The following is a 10975-nucleotide window of genomic DNA, read 5'->3' on the forward strand; positions in this document are numbered from 1 at the left end:
ATAGACTGAAGGCTGAATCCAGCACTCCATTGTGGAGATTTTGCTCTTACTAATTTTTTTCTGAAAAAAGAAAAAAAAAATGTTGCTAACATTAAAATCAGGAGATTGTACACAAGTATCTAGACTTCTGACTTCTCTTGAAAACTTGGCCTACTGGCCCACTTTCCAGCATGGTTGGAGCAGAAGAGAGGCTGCCCCCGGTGGTAAGGTTTGTGCTGCCCAGTGTTTAGCATAGCCACCTAGTCCTTGTATTCATTTTTCTTGCCTCCTGGGCCATGAATTTGTGAGAACTGCCTTAGACTGCTAGCTTGCTGAAGATAAGGACCACTTGTGTCTTGATCCTCTTTGACTCTTTCCAGGATCTAACCCAGACACCAGCACACAGGATTTTCTGTATAAGCTTGTTTGATTATATAAAGTATCTTGTGGATGCTTGACGTTTATTCCAATATTGAAACCGTGCGATTGAAATACTGCTCTAGTCTAGCTCTTTGATGCAGACTGGCATCACAGGTGCCCCTGATCTGTGCCATCTCTCCCACTACCTAAAGTGACTTGTATGTCCCTGGGATGCCCCTAAAGTCTTCTTGACGGCTTTTCCTTCTTGCAATCTCCTCTCCAACTGAGGACATCAATGCACATCTCATGAAGTGGCTAGGAAGACCACATGAGATCATGGATGTCTAATATGGCCCCTAGTGTTCAATTTTATTATGTTAATAGCAGTGTTTTGTCTCTAGGTTGGCAAATTTCTCCACACTCTCAGATAATTCATGCAGTTCAGTTTGGTTTTCTAGCCAAGCCTCAAGGAAGAGATTATAGTAGACTCTTTGTATTCTGAGAATTTTCAAAGTGCACTCCCCAAGGGCATTGATTGAGGTAAAGATTTTATCGAGAGGTTTCTATTTTTATCAAATCTAATAATGGCCTAAAGGGAACAATTAAGGTAGTTCAGAACATATATAACTAGAAGGGCCTGATCACCACTGCAGACTAGAACCCGATCTGCGAGCACTTGGAGCCAGGAAAGAAGCATGAAGTGGCTTGTGCTGCTCGGGCTGGTGGCCCTCTCAGAGTGCATAGTCATGTAAGTACGGGGACTATAAGCGGCATCAATTTCCTTTCTGTTTTTTTATCTTCCTCATATTCTTCCACCTGTTGGGGTTAGAAGGGAATATAATCATTATTCCATGACGGTCTTAAAGTTCAACTCTCACTTATTGGCAAGTACTTTGCCACGGGAAATGTGGGTTCCGAGGGTCTCGAGGTAGACCTGCAAGGTTGTACAACTCTGGGGGTGCGGTCGTGACCTATGTGAAAATGGAACACCTTGCAATTGTTCAGTGCACATCCTAGGCAAACGTACGTGTGGTCCTGTTGAGTAGCATTTTCTATATTTTATTCTAGGTGTCCTCTGTTCTCTCTCTACTTCTGTGTGTATGTGTCCAGGTCTGCATCTCTCTCATTTAAGTCTTCATCTATTTATTTCTCCATCTCTTTGATGTCTCTGTTCATGTAGATTTCTCCGTGCTTTTTTTTTTTTTCTTTTCTTTTCTCTTTTCAACTTTGACTCTTTCTTGTTTCTCTAGCCTCTCAGTTTCTCTGATTTGTTCCCCTTCTTCTGGATTCTTCTCTCACCCCTCTCTTTTGCTTCAACTCTGGAGAACGATTAAGAGGGCTACATCTAGACTGTTTTTACCTCAAACAAACAATGTGATCACAGTCACTTAACAAACTTCCTGCATTTCAAATTTTTCCCCTGTAAAGAGAGGATGGGAATCCCCCTTCTTCCTCCCTCCCTCAGCTTCTATGAGACAGATACAGTGGGGTGGCAAGAGCAACGGTAATGGCTGTCTTTGCTGAGACTCCCTATATATCAGTACATTATATCCATAATGTTACTTAACAGGCAAGGCATTCTATATGGGGGGTGGGTGGGGATTATCCCTTCCACCTTTTTACCGATAGGGAAACTGAGACTCCAAATGTTCATATGGCTGACCCAAGATAACACAACAGAATCTGTGTTCAAACCTATGTCTTTGCCCTATGTTGCACAGCATTCTGATAATAGATGGCACTCAAAAAAAAAAAAAAACTTGGAAAATACACAGTGCCATTACAATGCCAGATATGACTGTTGTATTATAACACAGACAGTTGACTGCTGCTCCTTTGTTTCCTTTTCCTCATGCTTGGTGAAAGAATGCCTCTAACTAAAACGAAGACAATGCGAGAAATCCTGAGGGAAAAAAACTTGCTGAACAGTTTCCTGGAGGAACAAGCAAATAGAATGTCCGATGATTCTGCTAGTGACCCCGGATTAACTACTCACCCTCTGAGGAATGCCCTGGATGTGAGTGTGTTGGGAGGCTGGTGCTCTGGCCTAGCATTGGGGCTCACCTAGAGGTGGGATGGGATGTTGGAGCTGGGGTTCCTGCAGGAGGCAGAAACAGTGGGGAACAGGGGCCCCATTCCCAGAGGAGAAGACATTCTCATCCTTAACTCTTGGTCTGTGGTGACTGGGCCCAGCAGTGACCAGGTGGCAGGTAAACATCTATTTCTGTGCCAAAGATGTGGCATTAGTTTGAGGGAGATTGTTCTTTCTGAACTAAGTGAGCCACTCAGTTACAGGTGAAGTGGTAAGCCATTTCTAATAAAAAATAAGGCCAACTGGAAATCAAGTGTGAACCCCCAGGTAGAGGAATTCAGCTTCCAGAGATCCAAGAATCACAACAGCAAAAATTTACTGAGACCCTATGGCACTTGATGCCCTAAGACTCTAACACTATAGTTATTATTATTCTGATTTGAAAAAGGTCTCATCTCTTATTCAAGAAGGCCAAGCTAGCCTGAGAGATATGCAAAGAGTAAATACATGTTTAGTGAAAGGGCCAATTGTATGGTGTTGATCAAACATGGTCTGAGTTTAGGAGTGGCTGGGGTTGATTAAGGAGGACTTCCTGGGAAAGGAGGTGCTCAGGCTGGGTTTGAAGAGACTAGAGAGCTTCTCAGATGAGGTCACCGGACTTCCCTGGGGGTTCAGTGATTATGACTCTGGGCTACAAATGCAGGAGGTACTGCCTCAGTGCCTCGTCATAGCATTAAAATCCTGCATACCACACAGCACAGGAAAAAATATCAAATGCATGCACTCTGTGAGCAAAGGTTGTGAGCTGAATGGTGGTTGGAAAGTGATTTCAAGAGACATGTGACACCCAGAGGGAGGCAGCAGTCTGGGAATTGAGGGGAGCCAGATCTGCACTAATCCACTTCTTCCTGGTTCCTCTAGATGGCCTACGTGGGTAATATCACCATTGGAACACCCCCTAAAGAGTTCCGGGTCGTCTTTGACACAGGCTCATCTGACTTGTGGGTGCCCTCCATCAAGTGCACCAGTCCTGCCTGTTGTGAGTACCGCCTCCCCCATCTTGACTCATCCCCTCCACCCTCTGACCTGACCTGACTGACACTCATCTCTTGTGTCTGCAGATACACACATTACCTTCGACCATCAGAAATCTTCCACTGTCCGGATCACGCGCAGGCCCTTCCGCATCCTCTATGGATCTGGAATGATGAACGGAGTTCTTGTCTACGACACTGTTCGGGTAACAAGAAAACAGAAGCTGAATCAGATCTGCACTAACCAACCCTCTCCTGGTCCCCATAGATGACTTATGTTGGGTCAGGACTGGCTATGGTGTGACCACTGCTTACACAACAGATGCAGGACCAGCTGGCAGGGCCTGTCCTTCCCTAACTCCCTTTGTGACTAGCCACCTTACCTGCAGAATCCTGTCCCTGGGGAGATAGGGCCCCTGCTGACATACAAACTCCCAGAGTGGCTAAGCCTGAGAGTGGCTTGGGGTGTGGACTTGCAGCTCCTTTGCCCAAGAGCAGCTCAAGGTTCATTTTGCTGGGAACAGGGACAGGGAAAAAAGCACCCACTTTTATATTCTCAGACTGTGCTGGGTACTTTCATGACAATAACTTGTTTAATCCTGCAACAACCCCACACAGAATTTACTATGATTAGTTCCATGACACACATGAGGGAACTGAGGCGTAGAGCGCAAGGGCCTTGCCAAAGTCACACATCTGGGAAGTGGTAGCTGGGCTGGCTTGTCAGGACTCAAGCAGGTGTGGGGTTGTTTGAGAGAGAATAAAACTGATTGGGGGACCCTGGGGGCAACCCAGGGCTTCAGATACACAGCAGCGAAAGCAGGGGCCCACACATATGGGAGGGACTTGATAAATGGGTTCTCACTCTAGGGGACCACTGAAAGTCTAGTAAAATCTGTGGCCTCCCTCTCCAAAGTGCCTGAGGATTTCCCCTGTCTCTCTATTTCTCTCTCTCTCTCACACACACACACCTAAATGTGTATTTCCCAGGTAGCATATTCATAAGAACCCTGCCAGTGACATTGTAAAATGGGGTCCTGCCTTCCTTGGCAAGTGCAGAATCCATAATACATTGCAGTAAATTCAGTCCATTTCTGCCATCAGATCATAGTGATGCCAAAGAGGACTACCCTGCTCTCTACTCATTTTGTCCTCAAGGGGGCACCATTAGGTCCAGTCCTGACTCTTGGTTTCCCCACCTGTACAGAAGCCATGAGGCCAGTTTGACTCAGATGGTGTTTGCAGAATTAGCTGGAGTTGGTTAAAATTCACATCTCCACAACAATGGAACCCAGATTTCTGTCCCAGCTTGTTTTAACCATCTGAAGTCCACCCAGGGCACAGCCAGGACTCAGGTCTTCTCTGAGGTTCTAATGGCATCTGCACCCCCTAGCCCAGTCCCACTTCCAATCCTTTATGTGGGAACACTCTTCTCTCCTACAGATCGGGAACCTTGTGAGCAATGACCAGCCGTTTGGCCTAAGCCTGCATCAATTCGGGTTTGATAATGCACCCTTTGATGGCGTCCTGGGCTTGTCCTACCCCAGAATTGCCGTCCCAGGAACCATCCCCATCTTTGACAAGCTGATGGAACAAGGTGCCATTTCTGAGCCTGTCTTTGCCTTCTACTTGAGCACGTAAGTCTGAGCTGGACAAGCCCTCTCTCCACATTAGCTGTGAGATGCTTTCAGTTGGATGAATATTACAGAACACTTGTTACAGAAGTATCCTGAAAGACTGTGTAGCTCAGGATAACTATGGCCCCAGGGCTTCACCTGTCTTCACCACTGGCTTTTGTAAAATGAAGTTTTATTGGAACACAACCTAACTCGTGGGCTCAGGAGCAGTGGCTTGGCCTCGGGAGTGAAGGGAGTGGGAGAGCAATGGAAGGTGTCAGGATAAAGGTTGGAGGAAAAAGTAACAGTTTGCTGATGAATTTGAAATGGAAGGAAAGAGAGGGATGGTGGAAATCTTTCCTTCCTCACTAACATTTCACCGGGACCAACTGCACAATTTTCAGGAGACAGTGCAAAATGGAAGTGTGGGACACCTTAGCCAACGAGTCTTAGGAATTTCCAGACAGAGATAACAGAGTGGGGGGCCGTGCTGAATGTGGGGCCCCATGGACAGCACAGGTCACAGGCAGGTGAAAGCAACCCTGGGTGACCTGAAGCCACACCCCTAGCACTCTCAGGCCTTGATTTTTCTGAAAAAATTACAGGCTGGACAAGGGGGAAGCCCAAACCCTTCAGCACACTATCCTCTGAGGCTATCTCTGAGCACTCAGGTTGCAGGAGGTACAGGGCTTCTTCAGAAGCCTGGGTGGGTGGAACCTGGCCAAGTGACTCAGCTTCTAACCTGCTCTGTGCCACTCTAGCCAGTGATCAATCTTGGTCGGGTTCTCAATCCTTCAATTTCTGCATCTGTAAAATGGGGACCCTATTAGGGCCTTGAGGGATGGATAAGCACAGCCCTCAGACTGCCAAGCATAACAGTCCTCCAAGGAGTCCCCCTCTTTTATTCTCTCGACAGCCACAAGGAGAATGGCAGTGTGCTGATGTTTGGTGGGGTGGACCACTCCTACTACACGGGAAAGCTCAACTGGATACCAGTGTCCCGAACCGAAAGCTGGCTGATAACTGTGGACCGGTAAGCCTCTTCCTCTGAATGCCACCCCAAGTGATGCTCCCACATCTATACATAGACACATGCAGGCCCACAAACGCATGCACAGACACGTGGTCACACACAGAGATATGCTCCACCCATAAAGCCACACATAAACACACATACAGGCACACATATAAACACACTTAGGCAGACAGATACACACAAGCACACAGACAGACAGACACACAGAGCCACATAAAAACACTCACAAACAAACACACAAACACATAGAAACACAAATCACCCATGGGTTCATAATCACCCCAGGCCTTCTGACCAGGGCTCTGACCACGGTCCTTCACAGGGTCCAGAGAGGTCTGTGCCCCTGGGGGAGGGCTGTACCCACTGCCCTGTGAGGCAGGGAGCACGGTTAGAGGACCCTACAGTGTGGTGAACAGAGGCTCAGGAAGAATTTCCTCAGCCTGAACAGAGTTGTGATAAGATGACCAATTGTCCAGGTTAAGGAGAGTTGTGACCAACCTAGACAGCATATTAAAAAGCAAAGACATTACTTTGCCAACAAAGGTCCGTCTAGTCAAGGCTATGGTTTTTCCAGTAGTCATGTATGGATGTGAGAGTTGGACTATAAAGCTGAAGGCCAAAGAATTGATGCTTTTGAACTGTGGTGTTAGAGAAACCTCTTGAGAGTCCCTTGGACTACAAAGGAGATCCAACCAGTCCATCCTATAGGAGATCAGTCCTGGGTGTTCATTGGAAGGACTAATGTTGAAGCTGAAACTCCAATACCTTGGCCACCCGATGCGTAAAGCTGACTCACTTGAAAAGACCCTGATGCTGGGAGGGATTGGGGGCAGGAGGAGAAGGGGACGATAGAGGATGAGATAGTTGGATGGCATCACCGACTCAATGGACATGAGTTTGGGTAGGCTCTGGGAGTTGGTGATGGACAGGGAAGCCTGGTGTGCTGCAGTTCATGGGGTCGCAAAGAGTCGGACACGACTGAGTGACTGAACTGAACTGAACCTGGGACTGAGGAAGTTCTCAGTACATATAAATGTCAGTTTTAAAATAGAGAAAGTCCTGAACAATTGGGAAAATCTGGTCTCCTTAGGGAGAAGCTACCAAGCTATGTAGAGAGGTTAGCTGTGGTCTTGAGACCTGAAAGCAACTCATCAAAAGAGACACTCCATGTAACCATAGCTACCTACCCCCCACCCCCATCCTGAGCACACAGTGGAGTAGGCGCTGTGATTGACAGAATAAGGAAGGTGGGATCCAGGAGTGGCCTGATAACTAGTGTAGTAATTGATAGGAATCTCTGTGATACCCTCAGACAAAAATTGCCCTGTCCTTTGGAGATTCCGTGGGCTCTCAGGTGTCATCTGGCCAGGGCCTCAGTGTCTGAGCTGGGTGAATGAGCAGTGATGGGAGACACCCTCTCCCAGGGCAGCTTGTCTCCCCTGATGAGAATCTGCTGCCCCAGGGAACCTCCATCTTCACTGTGTGTTTGACCTGTTATCATTGAGACACTGGATATAGCTCTCTGGATGTTCCTCATTTATTATTTTCACATTAATTCATTCATTCACTCATTGTGCATCCACTGTGTGCCAGGCACTTAAGCGAGGCAATGAGAATAAAACTTGCCCTCACCTCTAAGAAGGCAGGTGTATATGAAATGACTCACACACACAGTGAATTGTCACTTTGGTCCATGCTAGACATGAGGAAGGGTCTACAGAGAATGACCAAGACAGGAGTTTGATACACACTGGGGGAAGACTTCACTGAAACCACGACAGTTAGGCTGGAATTTGAAAGACGAGGAGAAATTAGCTAGTCAAAGGAGAGTGGGGTCTTCTAGGAAGGAAGGCCAGCTTGTGTCATGGTCCTCAGGTAGGAAAGAGCCTATTCAAGTACTGCATTTAAGGATGTCACAGAAGGTGACATGATGAAAGCAAAGAAAAGCAGAGTCAGGGCAAGAGCTGAAGGACTGTTTGGGAGTCAGTTGCGGAGCGGGCAGCGGTGAGGGAGACTTCTGAGTAATCTTGATGCCCACTTTGTCCCACTGTTTCTCAGCATCTCCATGAATGGGAGGGTGATTGGTTGTGAACATGGCTGCGAGGCTCTTGTGGACACTGGGACGTCACTGATCCATGGCCCAGCAAGAGTGGTCACCAACATCCAGAAGCTCATCCACGCCATGCCCTACGGTTCCGAGGTGAAGGGTCATGACATAGGTCTCTCCCGGTTCCCCCGCACAACAAGAATCTCCAGGGCCAACCTCTCTCCCTCTTTCCCCAACAGCACGTGATTTCGTGTCCTGTCATCAGTGTCCTGCCTCCTGTTATCTTCACCATCAATGGCATCGATTACTCAGTGCCTGCTGAAGCTTACATCCAAAAGGTGAGGGGCCAGTCCTGAGAGCTGCTTCTCAATTCTGGGACTCCCAGATGGCGCTAGTGGTAAAGAACCTGCCTGCCAATGCAGGAGATGTAAGAGACACGGGTTTGATCCCCGGGTTGGGAGAGCCCCTGGAGAAGGGCATGGCAATCAACTCCAGTAGTCGTGCCTGGAGATTCCAATGGACAGAGGAGCCTGGCAGGTTGCAATCTATAGGGCTGCACAGAGTCAGACACGACTGAAGTGACTTAGCATGCACACAGGCAAGAACCCTTGGGTTGCTGCTGGGAGGAGGGGTCCCTCTGAAGGCCAGGTCACCTCGTTGCAGATACTGCTGAGCCCCTGTGGCTGGGCCAGTACCTCCCACAAAACCAACCACTTGAGAGTGAAGGGCAGTCTGGGACATCCGTCATCCAGAAATCAAAGTGGAGACACCACCCCGTGCTGGCATGGTGGGAGTCACAAGGACAGGGGAACACTAAGGGCCTCAGTCCTCACAGAGCTTCAGCTCAACCAAAGACCTCAGATGCAGAAACATGGAAAGTCAGCTCTCAGTTCAGTTCAGTTCAGTCTCTCAGTCGTGTCCGACTCTTCGCGACCCCATGAATCACAGCACGCCAGGCCTCCCTGTCCATCACCAACTCCCGGAGTTCACTCAAACTCATGTCCATCGAGTCGGTGATGCCATCCAGCCATCTCATTCTCTGTCGTCCCCTTCTCCTCCTGCCCCCAATCCCTCCCAGCATCAGAGTCTTTTCCAGTGAGTCAACTTGTCGCATGAGGTGGCCAAAGTATTGGAGTTTCAGCTTTAGCATCAGTCCTTCCAATGAACACCCAGAATTGATCTCCTCTAGAATGGACTGGTTGGATCTCCTTGCAGTCCAAGGGACTCTCAAGAGTCTTCTCCAGCAGCTCTAGCAGTCCCTGAAATAGATGGTGTGACAAGCGGGGTTGACATTGTGCTGTCCCACCATAGTGATTAGCAGTCTCCCATCCCATCTCAGGAATGTCCAGATGGGGGTGATAAATTACATGATTACCTTAATACTTGGCTGCAACTTCCCCTTGCTAAGCCCCAGTGCTCTCTCTCTGAGTTGGGGTACCATTCCCCTCTGTGGGGAGGTTGGATGCTAAGGTGAATAAAGGGTGCACAGTGACTGCACGGCCCCGGTATAGGGTGGAGGCTTCCTGTCCGCTCCCTGTGGGAGTCCGGAGCAGGCTGATGGGCTCAAAGAAGGCTTTGAGGAAGAGAGGGAATTTCAGTAATGCCAACCCCGCAGCCTCATGGAGGAATGAGGAGACCTGCTTGGGTTGAAGCAAATCTATACTGGATTCCATGCAAATGGTACCCCGGGAGCTGTGCAAAGGGCTCCTGGGAACAGATTAGGAGTGATGAGGGCCACAGACTATGGCAGAACCAGGGCAAGTCATTGACCCAGTCTGAAGTCTTCAGGGACGGTGACTGTGGGTCCAGGAAGACTGCCTAGAGGGCCTGAGAGCAGTCTTAAAGAATGCATTGTGGGCACTGCTATTAAGCTATTTAAAATGGATAACTAACAAGGACCTACTGTGTAGCACAGGGAACTCTGCTCAATGCTATGTGGCAGTCTAGATGGGAAGAGAGTTTGGGGGAGAATGGATATGTGTGTATATATGACTGAGTCCCTTGACTGTCCACATGACACTCACAATATTGTTAATCAGCTATACTCCAATACAAAATTAACAGGTTGTTTTTTTTTTTTTTAAAAAAAAACACAAAAATCAGATCTTGGAAAAGTGGGAAAAAGAAAAGGCCTTCTCTGCAGAGAAAGCAGTAAACAGTGGACTGAAAGAAACAGAGACTGAGGGGGAGCTATGACCACTCTTGCTCATTTTTTTAAAGATTTGTTTTAGTGTAGCTGATCTTCAGTGCTGCATTAAGTTCCCCTCTACCGCACGGTGACTCAGTTACACAAAAACAAGTATTTATATTCTTTTTCTTACTCTTTTCCCTTACAGCATATTGCTGGATATTGAATACAGTTCCCTGTGCTATGTAGTAGGACTATGCTATTTATTCTTCCTGTATATATTAGTTTCACTTGATAATCCCAGACTCCCAGTCCTTGCCTCCCCCACACCCTTCCTCATGACAATCACATGTCTTGGCTCTTTAACTTTTTGCATGAACTCTCACATCCCCAGCTTCTGAGGAAACCACCTGATACTTATCAAAAGAAGGAAATTAAACCAAGAAGAATGCCCGGTCTGGATATTGAGGAGGGCTGCAGGCAAGGGCTCAGGTTAACTGGTGTGTGTTTCTGTCTCCCCCAGATCTCCAAGACCTTATGCCTTAGCAGCTTTCATGGGGACAACACAAACAGATGGATCCTGGGTGACGTCTTCCTGAGGCTGTATTTCTCAGTTTATGACCGAGGAAATGACAGGATTGGCCTGGCTCCTGCTGTGTAAATGCTTGGACTTGTTCAGGAATCAGTTAGGCCACTCCTAACACACACTTGCTCACACTTAGGGCACTCCTGCCCAGGATGCT

General features: G+C 47.8%; 1 protein-coding gene across 1 annotated transcript; it reads left to right on the plus strand.

The window, feature by feature from the left end:
- The first annotated feature begins 992 nt into the window (after positions 1-992).
- Positions 993-10893, plus strand: LOC129548905 (pregnancy-associated glycoprotein 2-like). The gene is made up of 9 exons (XM_055415823.2): positions 993-1087; positions 2206-2356; positions 3293-3410; positions 3493-3611; positions 4849-5042; positions 5938-6054; positions 8116-8257; positions 8344-8442; positions 10756-10893. Exons 1-9 carry the CDS (start codon positions 1035-1037, stop codon positions 10891-10893), a joined length of 1131 nt encoding a protein of 376 aa, XP_055271798.2. The 5' UTR covers positions 993-1034.
- Positions 10894-10975: the final 82 nt, after the last annotated feature.

This window comes from Moschus berezovskii, chromosome 25, assembly GCF_049115385.1.
Source record: "Moschus berezovskii isolate FMDL1 chromosome 25, NW_MosBer_1.0, whole genome shotgun sequence".
Lineage (NCBI taxonomy): Eukaryota > Metazoa > Chordata > Mammalia > Artiodactyla > Moschidae > Moschus > Moschus berezovskii.

Excerpts from the sequence above, each read along its gene's own strand:
- LOC129548905 (XM_055415823.2), top strand. The coding sequence starts at position 1,035 with ATGAAGTGGCTTGTGCTGCTCGGGCTGGTGGCCCTCTCAGAGTGCATA. Across the intron at positions 3,411-3,492 it reads GTGCACCAGTCCTGCCTGTT|ATACACACATTACCTTCGAC; the intron begins GTGAGTACCGCC and ends TTGTGTCTGCAG. Across the intron at positions 5,043-5,937 it reads TTTGCCTTCTACTTGAGCAC|CCACAAGGAGAATGGCAGTG; the intron begins GTAAGTCTGAGC and ends TTCTCTCGACAG.